Below are 18,695 nucleotides of genomic sequence, written 5' to 3'. Positions count from 1 at the left end.
TGCAACTTTATATGCGTAGTTGATGATTTTTGAGTTATATTCCTTTTTAAATATGGGTAGCATGTCATCACTCTTTTAACTCCGGCATTCCGATGAAATAATGTTACATGGACAATATATACCTAACCTATATATATACAAACATAAAAGTTACTAGTTCCCTATAGTCTGTGGCGTGACCAGGTGACCAGAAAAAAAGGGGGAATTCAAATTTGTCTGTGTTCTATAAACGTATAAGACGTAACAATAAAAAAAAAAGGATTAGAACTGTAATTTGTATAAAGGTTGCTGCGAAAGTATATAAAATATTATATACCCATTATCCATGGCATCAGAATCATACCAAATTTGTGAGGGGTTCTAGTTAAGTCTCCCTTATATAACACAGTCCCTAAAAGTAAAATCCCGGATACGCCACTGTTAATGTACTACATAAAATGTCAACTCTACTGACATGCAAGATAAGGCTAAAAAGTAATAATAAATAAACGTATAAGTTCATGCGTTTAATATCTATCATTATACATTATGATAATATGATAATTTATTTTGAGTGATAAAATAATAATATATTTCTCACAAGAGTATGTGTGAGACACAACGTGTTTACGATGACAAAACCACGCGTAAAATATGTGTATAAAAAAAAATGATATAATAAAATAATTATAAAACACACATACAAAAAGAAAACAATAAAAATATTAATGCGGTCAAACGCAATATAAATAATATAATAGTATTACATAAGTCGATAGTAGTGTTAATATAATATAATATATTATATTACATATTTTATTGTGACAACGATTCGATAGTGGTTTCAGTTTTCTACTGATGGATAAGTGCAATAAACGTTAAAATAAATTTAAGTACTAGTTCTTGTGTATATAAACCTAATTATAGTAATTTCATAGGCACTATATAATATTATTATTATATTATTTTAATGATTGGAACATTTGGAACATTAGAAACGTGCGTGTAACAATATCGAGAAACATAAAAAGTCTACCCCTGCAGTCTTTGCTTATACGTATTAAAAAAAAAAAAAAAACAATAAAGAAAACTCAAAAATAAACAAACGAAAAATGATACTCCAGTGTATGATGCGTATACATATGCGCGTATATACATACATATATATAATGCTTTCATTATGATCTATAAAGCATGATTTATGACGTATGCGATCCGAATAAAATATATTTAAGAAAACAAAAAAAAAGACGGAAAAATATGAAAAAATTATCTATAGGTAAAATAAAAAAAAATAATGACGAATAACAAACACCTACATATACGTAATAATAATATTATCAATAGTATAGGCGTATAAACGTGCAGCTCTAAAAGTAAAAAGTACATAGTGCGGGTGGGCAGAGGACGCGTGTGCGGTATATTATATACTTAAGGTGTATCTACTGTAATAACAACGTAATTTTTTTTATACTGTTTGCTATATAACACTACAACATCACTATATTACATACTGTCTACAATACCGCTAACTATTTAGGTTAAAACAACATTAACAACAACAATACGACAATGCGTGTTTGTCATCGTTGCGTGCATATTTTATTATCGTGTATACGATTTCAAGTGCGGGTGCGACGACCACGACCACAACAACAACCACTAAGTCGGCGTCCGCCAAACAACAGCGACAAGCAACGCGGCCAACACCGAGGTCCCCGGGGCCGCTGGAGCAGCAATCGTAGCTTGCCTGGGCTTTTGTCGCGGCCACCACGCGCCGACGATGACTTGCGTCTGCGTCGATGTCTCCTGGTAGGCACGCACTGCGATCCCGGGCAGCAAGCAGCCCCGCCGTCGGCCGCCAGATCATACGCCTCTACGCTGCCTCCGTCGTCATCTTCGTCGTCGTTGTCATCGTCGTCGTCATCGGCGTCGTGTCCTCCATCATTCCTCCGCCGACCAGATGATCCACCACCGGTACGTATGCAACCCCATCGCGGACAATTATCGCCTACACCGGAAAGCATATAGGAAACAACAAACAAACAAAAACGGAAGAAGAAAAATAGACGAAGAAGAAGAAGAAATAGATGATGAAGAGAAGAAGAAGAGAAGAAGAAAAAGAAGAAGAAGAAAAGTAAACATATCACCGCCTGCGTGTTATATTTAAGTATATACGAGGAATGAGCGAGTGTAAAGGTGCAAAGCGATTCCAAAGCAATTCATATGTGTATATGTATATATACATATATAAATAACGCACTTACGCAGCGACTGTAGTAGATCTTCTACAACTCAAAAACCAATGTTACCACAAATTTTAGCAAAATTAAATTGTTTTTTTTTTTTAAAAAAAAAAACGTTTTGGGTGAATTATTACATACTATAGTATAACCATACATGGTTTTCGAGTAATGCAAGTTCTACTATAATTAGGTACATTACCCGCATATCGTTATTATAGCGCAGCGCATAATTATTGTTATGTTATTATTGTCACGCAAAGACGCAATTCGGGGTGTTCGTGAGATAGGGTATATTATTAGATTTACCCCAAAAACTAAAAAAGTTTCAAATATAAAAATAAACAGAATATATCCTAGAAATATAATAGAATATATGCTAAAATTGCTATTGAACTTATAGGTCCTTTTGTAAAAAAACATATTACGCACGTGAAGGTAGTATATAATTTATAGTTATAAATGCAATTTGTAGAAAAGTAATATACGATTATTTCCACGGTAATTTTTATTCCGATGACGTAAATTAATTTCGATTTAAACATCAGAATAAAAGCATTATTTTTTAATATATACGTATTACATTATATGGATACGTATGTACATGTTGTAATATGACTGATATAGGTATCCGATATTTACCTTGTGACGAAGACCGTTGCGATGCTCTGCTAGTGAAGTTGTGCTGTTTGCAGTGAGGCTGCTGTTGCTGTGAACGATTCGGTACATCCGATGACGTGCTGCACCGCCGGCTAACTTCGACCACATAATGCGATCGTCTCCTCTGCTGGACCGGTTGATCCGGTGGCGCCCAGTTTTCCTGTTGGTCGAAGTTTTTGCTGCTGTTATTCGAACGATTGCTGAAAATACAAGGTACACAATTAGTATGTGCGCGTTGATAATTGATACATATTTGATATAACATATATAGGTTGTATTTTAAAGGTGACCAAAAATATATATTTTAGGTCAAAACAGGGGGAAAAATAACAGCTGAATTTATTTGCGTTGAATATATTGATATCACGGCGATAATAATATGACGTCATCCACTGCAGCGTCTGCAGCATTATATTATATATTATTTTTATTTTTTCCTATTCTCTGGTTATATTTTCTGGTGCACTATGAATATAAAAATAAAGACATTTTTCTCATAGTTATGTATATAAGTAGTAAAAATTATTCATCGATAAAAGATAGTTTTCGTTATTTTTAGTTTACTTTCAGAAAATAAAAGATTTTAGTGTCCCAAAAATTTAGTTGTGGGGGAAGAAACCGAAAACGGGACTATCCACTTTAAAATAGGACGCATCATCATCTCACCTATACGTCACAGGAAATATAAATCGTTCTCACAAAAGTGAACTCATAAAAACCATAGCAAAAATAATGATCGTACAAGTACTAAGCAACTGTGTATATATGATTATCATACTATATTTCTGTACATACGGTAATAATTGATTTTTATATTAAACATACAGAAATCAAAATTTAATTGATTTGCTAAATGTGAAAATGAATTATCATAGTATTATGTTAAGTTAGTCTGTAGGCTATACTCACTATAATAGTGAGAGGATAGTCACTAAAACATTATTGATTGCTGATGCCTACAGATATACACATTTGTACGGTATATAATTGATCACTTACGAGAAAAATTATGGAAAACAGAAAATACCAATTGGGTCGACCTCAATTTAAGCTCGATAGTGGTGTGTCCGACAAGCAAAATTAATATTCATTCACTAATCACTATACAAAGACTCCACATCCGATTATCGGTAACTTGATTCCAACTAACAGACTCACATTTATCACAGTACTATATGCCTTGTTCCATGAGTACACTGCGACTTGAAGCTGCAGTAGTTATATCCATCTAGTATTACTTTTATTTATATTAGATATTATAAAAAATCAAAATGAACAAAGTTCTGGTTAAACGTTCACGCTTAAAATTGTCTAATAGGACCATACACAATTTTTAGTCATAAAAATGACACTAAATTAAATATTGTTATAAAAATGATGAATAATATGAAAAACATGATTAAATTATTAAAATGATTTTTGGTACATATTTGACCTATAATTTTACATTTTTTTTTTTAGAATAATGTTGCCATTTTTTTTTTTTTTTATAAAGCACGACAATCATTTTTACGATTGCGTATGCAATTACTCGTATTATCAAATAAAGTAAATTTGATGACTATAGAAATTTATGCTGCAAATTGTCACAATAATTTCCACCTATTTGTTTCATTGTTTATTAGATCTATATATCTGTATATGGCTGTATATATTTATATCTTTTATAAAAAAATTTAACATTTATAGTACACAGGTTCTGACTAAATAACATAATATTCCTTGAATAATAGTTGTAGTAAATAGGTTCGTCTAAACATAGACAATTCAAACATAGATAATAATTATTTCACATTATGAATAACAACTGTAATGTTAACACGGGTGAAAGTAATGAATTTACATTTTTTTGATTCCTTAATTAGTGTAATAAACATAAAAACAAATATTACGCATTTAAGGTATACTATAGTATTTTATTATACTATTTTAGTCTATTTGCATTAATATATTTCCATGATTTCTAGTTAATATTATATTATTAAAATTAACATAAAAGTAGGTAAGTCGGGGTAATTAAGAACTAATAATTACTAATTAGTGTTTTTTTTAGGTAAAATTTTAAATGAGTATACTCGTATACGTAAATATCGTAGTAAGGTTTCATATTAAATTGGTACCAATTTCTTTACTAAAAAGTTAACTGTTATTCAAAATTACAACAAATGTATTTTATACCAATACTAATATCGCGGCAGAATTTTATATTTGAGATAGGAATGATAGTTCTTAAGTTGCTTAAGTTTACTAAATATTTTAATGATCCATGATGGAATGGGTAGTATTTAATATAAAATATATGTATTCTAATTACCTTTGCCAACCGACGTAACTTGAATCTCCATTAATTATGGCAGTAGCAGGCTGATGCAAGTAATAGGAACGTCCGTGCTGATCAATAAAATGATGTGGTCGATAAGCCAACATAAAATTTTGTTTGGGCACATAAATTGGTTGTGCTTTGGCCACGTCTTCAGTCGATAATGTAGGCCTAGACATAGAACTTTCACCTGTAATTTGTTAATCATTGAATCAGTGCCTATTGGAAAATAAAAATAACAAAAATATGGCAGACCTTATACAGGTCATTAAGCAGTATAATAATTTAAATTTTGAATGTAGGTTTTAATAAAATTGATTTATAAAATATTTTTCTTTAATTTTGTTAGATATTATGAAAATATAATTTACCAATTAATGATTAATAATTAATGTGAAAATTAATACATAAAACACAGCAACAAAGAGTCAAACATTTGAATTTTTATGTCAATTATTGTCAATTCCAATTTATATTCCAAATATATAAATTTTCAAAATTTTACATTAAAATTAAGCTAAAATGTGTGAATTACCTATGATGCTTTATAAGTTATTTGCAACAATACATACTTGAATTTAATTTTAAATACTATATAAAAAAAAATCTTTTATATTTAACTATTATAATAATAAAATACATTAGTATTTATTAATCTATAATATAAAGTTTAGTTGCTGTTAAAATATAGCCGTTCAGCAAGTTTTGAAAAAATAATAACACGAGTTTTTTGTAAGTGGGTATTTTAAATTTCGGCACACCCAGGTTATATAGATAGATTCATATTTTAGAAAATTGACTAAAGAAAAGAAATCAAAATTTAAAATAAACTTATATTATATCTTATATCTAAAGTTTCCAAATGAAGTACAATTGTTGTTACTAAGAATAAAACAAAATTCATAAATATGTATATCTGGTATCTAGCTTATAAATATATATTGTAATATACAATATTTTAATATGTAATAATATTTTTAAAAAATCTTGCAGTTTTTATTTATTAATTAATAATATACTATTTAATATATAATAAATTTATTCTATCTTACTAATAAATTTGTATATAAATTAAGTTATAAACTAACTCGTTATTTTTTTTTGAATTTTGTATTAATATATTTTTGAAGTGTATAAAAGAAATGTATACATTTAATTTTTTGTTTTTTATACATTTTTTCATTAGACTTTCTATTATAAAAACTGATCAATAACCCGACAAATTTAAAAGTAGCCTTTTTTATTAAAAAGGCTACTTTATCGCAGTTTGCAAGTGTACTAATAAGTACACTTGCAAACTGCGATAAATAAGTTAACTATAATTCGGAATATTGTTAAGTCATACATAAATAATTAATTGGTAGATATGAGTTATACTAAAAATTAGAAAAAAATAGCATAAGTATTTGAGTTTTATTTTAAATGTAAAAAGTGATTGTTATTTTCCTCAAAATTTTATTAAAAATTAAAAATTGTTAATAATGCATGGCACGTTATCAACGAAAATGTCAAATACACTAAAATTATTCTGCTACCTGTATCAGCTATGTATCACAATACATTATGAGACATTCCATGTTAGTAGGTTATTTACATCTGAAATCTCGAAATGCAAATAACCTGAATAAATTAAATATATTAAAAAAATATAGTTATCTGGGACGCCATAAGAGTTTTATATGTTATTATAAAATATCTTATAATACATACAGTTAAGCCTTAAGAGTAACAGCGATTCGTTAACTGTACACACATTATTTTAAAGTTCAATATAGGAAAAATTATCTTTATATCAATTCATTATTATTTTGTACATAAAATAAAGTATTATAGTAATAATATTCAATGGTAATCGGACTGTTAAAAATTACAATCTACAGACAGGTTGAAATATCACATCAAGGTTCCGGTTCGAACTCGAGCTGTACACCCAATTGCAATTACTACAAGCATTACTTCAACTTTCACATTAAAATTTTAAGAAAATAAACAGAATTAAAATCAATATTGACTATTTCTAAGTTATACTTATACAACATTTGTTTGCACAGTATTTTTAATATTTTAAGTTTAAATTCTAGCTGACCCATGCAATCACAAATTTACAGCTATGCGAATATTGAAACCAATGCCAGCGGTACAGCTGCCGCGCCACTGTCGCCAACTATTTCGTTCAACGTTTATTATTTTAAAATAGATAAAAAAAAAAGCCATGTCAATGACAACAATTGTTTTAACATTATTGTGTTCATAATAAGTAATAACTCATGAAAATGACGTGTACATACACACTGCGTGCGTAAACGCATGTCGCTTTAATGACATGCAATACTGTAACGCTGAAATTACTTAATTAATTAATTATTTGTAGTTTTCTAAATAAACAGCTCATCTTAACACATAAGTTACACAAAAAAATCATACAAATCGATTCGGTAGAACTTCTTCAGATAAAGCTGTATAAAAAATGTTATTCTCTTATTCTCTATCCGAAAGTAAAATGTAAAAACTAATTTAATGGAATATAATAAATAACAAATCACCATAATATTATCACCATAGATAGGTATAATATTAATTAGGTACTACGATAATATGGTAAAACAATACTGTAAGTAGAGATACATATACTTATTACTTGTAGTTCTTATAGGAATATTGTACATAATTACCGTTTTCAGTCAATATTTTTTGGTTGGCAGTGTCCTTAGAAGAATGACTAGACTTTTTTCTTGCCGGCAAACTGTGTGTTTTCCATTTTCCTTCCATGAGTTCTCTCTCTTTAATTTCGACCTTTTCCAGCTCTTCAACTTTGGCCTGAAGTGTACGCTGGAGTTGTATATATCTCATGTGTAAGTCAACCTATAAAAAATGCGTTATTTTTCATTTATTTCATATACATTAAAATATTTAGGTATATATTATTATGTATGAGCGAAATTAATTAATTATATTATTTTATATTTAATTATTCCAATTCTCACTTTTCGCACGCAGTCTTCAAATAGTACTACCATTCTCATTCGTGAATCACAGCTTTTTATAAAGTTTACCAATGCTTTATGGTCAGCTTTTTCCATGTCGACGCCATTTATTGATAGTATTACGTCGCCTATAACAAGCCATACAATGTCAGTTATGATATTTTGTATGTGAATTAATAAAAAGTTGATCAAATTTACCTTCTCTCATCCCAGCTCTATATGCTGGCCCATCATAATCTACATGATCCACATATGTTATCATTTCAATCTCCTGCTCTTTTTTATAATGAATGCCATAACTCTTTAAAAAAAAATCATTATATTATATATTATGAATCTATTGTTATAATTTAAAGTATTTTATAAGGCACAAGTCATAAGTGAACAAATATTACACTTTCTTGTCAGTATAATAGAAAAACAAAAGGTAAATACTTTATTTGTAGTAGTTCTGTATTCATTATCTATACAATTCTTAAAATTTAATGATAATATAGGAAAATATAATATCTTAAAAATTAACTATATATAGAGTATAGGTATTTTAATATATAGTTACACATACGCGTTATTGGCAAACGATACCGATGTTGAAAAATATATTAGAAATTTAGAATTGATCGATTAAATAAGCAGATAGTTATTGAAAAAAAACGATTTCATTGAATTTATAAAAAAAAATAGAAATTTTTCAACACTGTGTTTTAAAAATAATAATGATTATAAAGATTCACAATAAGAAATTCGTATTAAAAATGTAGGTACTTAATAATATTTACTTGAAGCATGAAGCCATAACTTCCATTTTTTTTCTCGACAATTATGGTCCTTCTCCGTCGATCTTCTTCTGGTTTTGTAACAGTTACATGATCACATTTCACGCGGTCGAGTATTTGATTCTAAAAAATAAATCATTTAGTTATTATACATTTATATTCCAATGTTATTACTTCTTATATTAACAAAGCAGCCATTGAATTTTGCTTTTGTTATATAATGTTTATATTAAGATTAATTTACACGAAATTCTAACTACAGTTTGAATGAAAATCAGCTATTCAAAAAACAGTTAGATGTCATATACTGTATATAAATCATAGATCCTTGGATATTATTCCTAATTTATATTATAAATCTATTAAGTTATAGAAATGTATTATATGACTATCGTTGTGCAAAGATGTAAAACTATAAAAACTAATTAGTGTCACCATCGAACAAATGTATAGGTTTTATAATATATTATTTACAATATGTATAATAAATCATGGTTCCTATTAAAAATGTCGAACATTATACTTTAAAAATTATGCATACGATCTGCCGAATATAATTTGATAAAAATATACAATAAAATATGTTCAACAATCTTACAAATAAGGTTCGTACACTAGATGGTATACTACTAGCTATTGGTGACTACTATATTATGATGATATGATGATTTCAGATGGAGCTATAAGGCCAAACTCGTTTTTCTACAATAGGAGAGATGGCCTGAAAGGAAATCGCCCCCGGTAACAATACAGCGATACTAGAGAGGTAGATATGTTATATCATTATTATCATACTATTATGAGTATTATTCTATTTACACATAAGAATATTACTTAATGATAATACGTTACCTACGAGTTCCTAAAATGTAAGTAGATTCTAGTGAGAGATAGTAATGTGTTAGAACACAACGTGGAGAGTTTTATTCGATCGCCGTAGTGATATATACCACACAATTTATACTAAATATTTTAATATATACACAAATACCAAATGGAAAATACTTCTTGTATTAAATACAATAAATAAAAAAAAAACCCTATCCCAACTTTTTCAATGTCAAATATAAAATCCAAAGTTATAGTGAATATTTTATATAGGAATTTATAACTTAATATTTAACAATATACTGTTTTACTCTTTAATAAATTATATACATTTTAAATGAAGATTTTAATTTATTATATTTTCAATGTACCGGTATACTATCATGTTATTTTTGTTATGCGAGTATAAACAGAAAAATGTATATTTTAATGTATCTATTTGGCGTTAAAAAATGCCCTTGTCACTTAATTATAAAATTTTAATCGAAAATAATGAATGATTTATGTGAATAAATACGTAAATAAGTTATGCGTTTAGTTATACGGCTTAATATACATTTATCAGTAATTGTAGTTTTAAGTTACAACTGTGAAAACTAGTAAAATAATCACGAATCTATAATATTTATTATTCTGAAATGAATGAGGTATATTATTAAGAATTAAAATTGGTGAAATACAAGTTTAACCAATATTTATTATAAGATTAAATTACATGCTCGATTATGATATAATTTAAACTCTTTACTTTACTAAAATAAATATTTGTTTGAAATAAATAATCACTTTTTTAATGTTATACCTATATAATATTATAAAACTATGATTATTATTGAATTGGAAAAATAATACAACGGTAAATTTCTACACACAATGCAACACATGCATTAAATATTAATTTTTAAATGTGTATAGTATATGTGGTAGAAAAATATGGGACGATGGAAAGTACGTTTTGTAAAATAAAAAGTTTGCATTAGTATTCTATGAGTATCAAGCTTTTAATTTCAAATTTCAAATTAATAAATTGTATTAATATTTATGTAATATTGTTAAAATAATGTTAATATATAAATCATTATATAGATATGCATTTAATACGGTAGGGAGAAAAATATTAAACTTGTGAAAAAATATACCGGGAAAATGTTTTTATGGTAATATTAAAATTGGAAAAATTGGAATGGAAATATTAGATTTGGGAATAGTAAAATTGAGAAAAATAGATTGGGAAAACTGTATTACAATCATTTAATACATTCAATTTGTTGCAAATTATGCATGCACTAATAATATACTAAAAATTAACAAAATATACATAACAATTTTAAATATACCAATAAGTGTACTTTAAAATATATTTAATCTATAAAAAAAAAAAAATTTCGATACCAAAATCTCTGTCAAAAATACTATATAAATAATCATGATTGTCGTTATTGTTTTATACGGTTATTTATTTTAATTTATATATGGTATAGTACATTTTATGGTGTTTTCAGCGTTGTAAAAGTATATTACGTATTATTTTTCTATTTAAATTAGTATTCAACAACAATTACTAATTACTATTGATAACAAGAATCTAAAAATAATTCATTTTTAAAATAAAAGTCAAATTAAAGAAATTAAGAGTTAAAAAATCCTTAATCACGATTGGCAGACTGTTTAAAAATCTTATTAAGTGTATGTTATTAAATAATGAAAAAGTTATTATATAGAAATATTTAAAAAGCTAAGTAGTGAGACAAATTTTGAACTATCTATACTGAGTATACTGAGTGCTTCTACAAAGTAAAAAAAAATATATCATTAAATAATAAATGTACAGCCTTTTTCATTACTTATTATAAGTTTTCAATGATATAATATATTTAATTACTATTGACACTATATTACAATTATGCAGAACCTCCAAAATTATATCGATAAGTTACACCACAACAATGATTATTATATTAAAACTAGTCATTGAAAATAATAACTTTGTCGGCGAAAGTAAATTCAAATATTTTATAAAATAATCGAATATATGATTATAGACATAATATTCCCACGCGTTTAACACAACAGTGTTTCACATGTAAGTAATCACTTTTGGGCTTATAGGCATAACAGGAAAAAAGTATTATGACACCAAAACTGGACTCTCCAAATACGTACACTTAGTTTTCTCTTATAATTCATTTCAGCGTTGGCAGAAAAACACTATACTTTTAATTTTATGCACCAATAAATAAAACGAATTATTTTAATGCACCTTAATATTAAACAACGAATTTCAAAAATATAAAATATTTTAAAATATACTTTATGAAAGTTTCAACCTCTGTAATTCCGTTTAAGGCAAGCCGAATGTTTGGAGGATTTCAAGAATCTTTCACTTTTAAAAATAATAATTGGCACAACAAACAAGAACTGAAAATAGCCAGTATGACTACATATCAATACATATTTAAATTAATAATAAAAAATATATAAGCTGTATATATGTTTAAGAATATTAAACATTCAATACATTATTATAATTGAATATACTATTCAACATTATAATAATGTAGAAATTATGAATAAAAAAGCTATTTAGAAATTTTGTGATTTTATTGAAAAGCTAAATTATATGTTTTAAATACACTTACAAAGAAATTAGTTTAAAAATATTATTATAACTCTTTTTTCAAAGACGAAAATAACAATCTTAAAAAATAATTAGCTATATTATATTCTAAGTATAAACTTAGAATAAATATTAAAACAATTTTTTTGTTTGTACAAAATAAAAATAACATTTTACGTACATATTATATTATACACGCACTAAATGACGTGAATACCGTTATTAAGTACTCTTAAAAGAAATATTTATAATTTATTTGAATTTCACCTTCATACGGCCTTCGCCGGGATAAACATAATACATATAATACACACTACACACATATAACATACTTATATAAGTATATGTTTTATATATATATTGATAATAATATAATAGGTTGTCATGAAAAACGGGCTTATTCGTTAGATTTAAATTATAAATCATAACGACAACTTTGTGTTGCTTCCCCTCCAACTCGGAAATTACTCTACAATACGCTTTTATTTGAGACAGTTGGCTCTGATTGACCTCGTACACTCATTCAGGTTTTTAACATTTGAGCCGAGACAAAATTGGATTACAAAACACGTCTTCTTTTATATTGTATAAAATCCTATACATTTTAAGGTTTTTACTATTTAAAGTCAAACTATTGCTATTAAGCTTGTTGATTAAACGTTCAACTTAAAAAATGTGTATTCAATTTTTTTATGATAGAATATTTAGAAAACATTTATTTTTTAAATATTAAAAAGTGTACGGTACTACGATGTATCTAAATATTAATATACACATCTTTATATTAGTTAATTAAATTAATTAACTAATGATAAAATTAGTAAGGTTTATGTAAATTTATTATACTTATTCGATTCAAACATTTGAAATTATCAAGAATTACGCTAAAATATGAGTTATTACTTATTATGGCTTAATATTTTCTTAAATGTCTTTCTTCTAAATTACTACTAGGTAAGATTTTATAAAACATTATTAAGATACAACAAAATTTTGTTAAAAACATATCATTAGTGAATAAGTAATTATTAATTACTAATTACTTACAATAAAAAAAATCGGTAATATGGTTGTAGTTTTGTATAAGCACTGACGTTTCTAATTCGAACACATTTCAGAGTCTAACTTAAAACAAGTCTTGTTGTTTCTTGTTTTTGACTTCTTACAATGAATTGAAGTATTTAAATTTAAAATAACTTGGCTTGGTTTAAAAAACTAACATTATTATTTACGGAAATTCTCACCATGACTCGTACCTAAATCATAACCCAAGCTTCGAAAGTTTCAACAATTTTATACTAATTTTTTAGGATTTGAACTATTTTATACCTACTTATAATACATTATAATTTATTTGATTTTATCTAATTTTATATCAGCATAATCAATATTTTATACACGTTCGGAATTCTAATATAAATATACAGCGTAGTACGTACTGCGTATATGTAAATTTGTATGACTTAGATCAGTGATCGGAAACCTTTTTAGACTCTCGGGCCACAATCACAAAATATAAGGAGTTCGCAGGCCAGACAAAAATAAAAAATTTATATTTTTAAATTATTTACAATGAAAAAAAAATACTGTCTATAACTTTAAAATAATAAAATGTATAAAGAAAAATTGTTGTCGTTCTAGAATTTTAAGCGGGTTGTACACAATAAACGTGCGAACTGCCAGTTGCCGATCACTGACTTATAGATTATAAATGTCAATATCAACCAATATATTACCACAGAATAGATTAAATATTTAATCTATTCTGCGATATTACACGTGAATATGCAATTATTATTATTATTATTATTATTATTATTATTATTATTATTATTGTTGTTGTTGTACATTTTAATAGTTTAGGTTAGGTCTAATGTCCAATATTTATGTTGAAAATTATTTTTCCGTTATTAAAATGAAAGTGTTATCATTATGATAGTAAATATACTATACATTCGTCAACAATAATAAAATACAATAGCTAATCGTACTATATACAAAGATAAAACTCATATTTTAAAAATTTAAAGCAACGTGTAACCATCAATTGTATTCCTACACCTACAATTAATTATAATTTATAATATAACTGTAATCGATGAGCTGTAATTATTAAAACAAAAGTTAAATTATAAGAAAAAAATGTATAATTTTGTTGTTCACAAGCTATTATATTCTCTGTGCGAGAATACCAAATAAATGAATAAAACAAATTTATTTCGATCGAAATAAAAAAATAAGTAGAAGAAGTAGATACATAATATAGTATTACCCATCATGATATATTATTTTCAATAACCTATCAATACTCGTTGGAATTTGAACAGATGAAAGAATAACAATATTATATTATGTTATTACACTATATAAACATATTATCATTTAGCATTAATCATTTACCATATATTTTAATCATATATAATAATATTTAAATTTAATGTACTTATATAGACGGACAAGCAAATTAATGCATTACTCTTTAGGTTATTTTAAACAACAACAAAGATATTTCGTGAAATAATAATGGACATTTTATAACCTCGCCAGCAATAAGGTGACGTTAAAGAAAATATGCGCACTAGAGCGTGCGTGAGAAAATTATTCAACAATTAAAATATTATATAAACCAAAGAATGATCGTCAACTCATCGCGACGGGCGGTCGACGGGTAAATCGCTTATAATAATATAATACACGTATAAATGTGTAATTCACGTCCTATATATTTAAACGAAGACATACGCATCCTCTGGGTGCGTACATGTATGTTTAGCAAACAATATAAAACGGTTCACAACAGTCTGCATAAGGAAAACAATGATTACGAATTGTCGGACGTGGTCGGTGAAACAATCACTTCTGAATTCTGATGCTTATTATTTATTACAACTTATGTTTATATTATATATTCGACATGGTCACCGAAGTGCATACATACAACATTATATTAAGAATATACATATACATATATATTTATATTATTTATAGTTAGTTCAGACGTATGGTGAAAACAAATATAACCGGACATTGAATATAATATAATGCCTAATAATAATAATAATAATATATATTGGTGAAGGCCAAATTCTGCTGCACTTTCCCTCTGAATGTCAATGTAAATAAATAATTAAATAGGTATAATACAATAATATTATATCTTATATCTAACTATATAAATGTGAAATGAAAATCTTTGTACAAGGTAAACTCTGGAACTACTTATGAGATCTTCTTGATTTTATTTTAACGAAAGAGTATATCACGAAGAAGGTTTCTATTGCAATATAATTTGTCTAAGTTAAAAAACGTCTGAGTTATCTACTAATTAAATAAACGTGTCAATTGTATACATTTTATACCTATAAATGCATTCTCGATGCATTCCGAAACTACTCAACCGATTTTGATAAAATTATGATCAATACGTGTAATTTTATCTCTGTCATAAGATAAGATAGTTTTTATCCCGATTAATGACCTCAAAATATTACCTCTTTATTATGTTTAGGGCTGTACAATTATTGGAATAATAGATTATATTTAATGAATAATATATAATCGGTTAATCAATTGAAAAAATGCAACTCTAGGCGCCACTAAGACAGTTATGTAAAATTGATATGTCAAAGATATCATGTATTATATATACACCAAATCAGAAAACCAAAAATAGATTTTATCCTTACGCTAAATGTTAGCATTGTTAGGCAACCAAACTTAACACGGGTGCATTTTGTACGGGCGACGAAGTGTACGGGGACAACTAATATTATATATAAATTAACATATATGTTTTGGTTACTTATATACTTAAAAACTAGTCGACAAATGTTGATCAAAATTTCAGAGATTGTACTTAAAGATATCAGTAAAATTTAGAAAACAGTTTGAACTACGTTCGAAAATATTTATACTGTGTTTAATCCGCGGCAGATAGAGGTTCATCTCAGTGGAACAGTCCACAAAGTGAAGTACACCAACGCTAATTTACCAGTCAATCAAAATAGATACTTACACCAAACCCGATATAATATATCTTATATATTGTGCCATATTTTATGTTCGTTCATTTTTTTACAGTAAAATGAGTTTATACAACTCATATATATATATATTGTATGTTACATATAACATAGATTGCATACAAATAAATTATCAATAAATTAACTTGAAAAAAAATACAATACTTTAACATTTAATCGAAATATATTGCATAATTTAATATGGGTTATGGGTATAAAGTTCATCTTTTCAATAAACATTATAGATTTAATAAAACAAAAACATAATATACTGACATAAATACTTAGCAGATATCATGCCTCTTGTTGTAAATAAATACATTTATATACAGCTAATTATACAGTATTATAATAAATTATTTTGAACAAGGTTAGCAAAATGAATATTATTTATTCATATACCAGCAATAATACTATTTTTGCAGAGATAATAATATAACGTATAATGAAACTTTAATGAAATTAAAAAATACTTAGACTAAATGATAGTACCAAACTTTATTTTACAAAAGTTTATCCTAAAACTTGTCAATTTAGTTAATAAATGAAACTCAAATACATCTACGTGAGATATAATACACGAAACTAATAACACATGAACGTATTTACGGGAGGAAGAGGATATTTTAAATGGTTCTCCGCATTTAGATTACCTTTTTTTCAACTATATGTTGTAATTACAAATTACTCATAACATCATACAATTATAAGCTATTTTAATAATTTGTTAAGTTAAGTTAATACTATTTAAATTAATACTAAATGGGTTAATTTCATTGAAGTATATTAGGTTATTGAAGAATTTTTACTTCAAAAAATTTAAATCGATTTTATATTTTAAAAAAAACATAATTTTATAATAATTTATGAAATAAATTTGGACAATATTTATATAAATAAATAATACGTTAACCCTTGCGGTCAATAAAATATATAACACGAAAATATGAAAATAGAAAAATCGAGTACTCTTACTTTCTGGACGTGCCTCGTATATTATTTACTTGCACATGCAGGTTATACGCCTGAATGATTTAAAATGTGTATAAAAAAAAAAAGAAAATATTTAAAACCATTTGAACAAACTGATTATAGTAGGTGTACTGTGTAAGTTAGTGTACGTTTATTTGTTTTAGACGTCTTGAGAGGCGATTGTAGTTGTAGACAATTACATTTCACTAAATCCTAAATAATTGTATACCTATTATTTTAGCCAAAGGGATGCTATAATAGGTCCTGTGTATTATGCATTTATGCGTGATTTTATGGTTTAGTAAAAACTATCACCGAAAACAAAACGCATACCTACTACAAGCTTTCAACACCATCCCAGATTCCAAGCAGTACCTATACTAATAACTAATGGACTATATGTACTGAAAATAAATGTACAATATATCGTAACCGCAACTCTGCACATGATTATTATTATTATTATTACGATATAAGCTACAGCAATGGGGCCAATATGCAGCAGGTGACAACGCATAAAAAGATTTTTTTATCATTCATCACGTATGCTCGTGTAATATACCTTAATTATATTGTATATACATATATATTATAAATTAAGCGAGTAAAAAGATGATAGACCGAAATAATTGTTTAATACGTTATTTATCGATCATTATAATTTATAATAATTTCATATTATATCAATTTATGATGACGGGATCGAGATTATTATTACGAATGCTTAACAGTTCTATGGCGTATTTTGGTGTGGCGCCAATATAATAACGTAGTCTAAATTTAAACGTCCCCGCAAGTTGCGGAAATCGTATCGTTGTTATTATACAATAATACACTCAACCCTGTATTCCGGTCCGAAAAATGCATAATTTTAATAAGATAAGTCATTAATTTTATAAAATAATAAACACGATTATTTATAATGCTGCAGTATTGCAATATACGCATGGACGCAATAGTCCGGATTTTTTAAGGAAGCATTTTAATCTTATATTTAAAATTTAAATATAAAATTGAGGCCTTTCTATTGTAGTCCTCAATTTTCATTCTTAACATTAAACTAAAAAAATAAAAATAGAACTATTTGACAACATATTTTGTAAACATCTGAATCATATAGGTAGACAATATATTTTTTGCACAAATACGATTGATGGGGGGGGGGGTCTTAAACACCCAAAACAACCCCTAGCTACGCCATTGATACTACGTATAATATATATCATATATTATTGTCATATTCGTATTGTTGTCTTTTTATTGTAAGTATTATACATGCGTGTAAATATAGAAG

At 26.6% G+C, this 18,695-nt stretch overlaps 1 protein-coding gene across 2 annotated transcripts in view; it reads right to left on the bottom strand.

The window, feature by feature from the left end:
* Positions 1 to 18,695, bottom strand: part of LOC113552675 (filaggrin-like) — a 35,547-nt gene that overhangs the window by 3,689 nt on the left and 13,163 nt on the right. Inside the window, exons 2-8 of one of the 2 annotated variants that reach the window (XM_026955523.1) lie at positions 8,966 to 9,085; positions 8,385 to 8,487; positions 8,187 to 8,314; positions 7,875 to 8,064; positions 5,197 to 5,392; positions 2,865 to 3,082; positions 1,730 to 1,990 (exon numbers count right to left, since the gene is read on the bottom strand). In XM_026955523.1, coding sequence (XP_026811324.1) covers positions 1,730 to 1,990; positions 2,865 to 3,082; positions 5,197 to 5,392; positions 7,875 to 8,064; positions 8,187 to 8,314; positions 8,385 to 8,487; positions 8,966 to 9,085 — 1,216 coding nt within the window. The remainder of the gene's footprint in view (positions 1 to 1,729; positions 1,991 to 2,864; positions 3,083 to 5,196; positions 5,393 to 7,874; positions 8,065 to 8,186; positions 8,315 to 8,384; positions 8,488 to 8,965; positions 9,086 to 18,695) is intronic. The other variant, XM_026955526.1, reaches the window with a different exon arrangement.

This window comes from Rhopalosiphum maidis, chromosome 1, assembly GCF_003676215.2.
Source record: "Rhopalosiphum maidis isolate BTI-1 chromosome 1, ASM367621v3, whole genome shotgun sequence".
In the NCBI taxonomy this organism is placed as follows: Eukaryota; Metazoa; Arthropoda; class Insecta; order Hemiptera; family Aphididae; genus Rhopalosiphum; species Rhopalosiphum maidis.
Note: the sequence above shows the minus strand (reverse complement) of the source record. Positions and strands in the feature narration are given on the sequence as shown.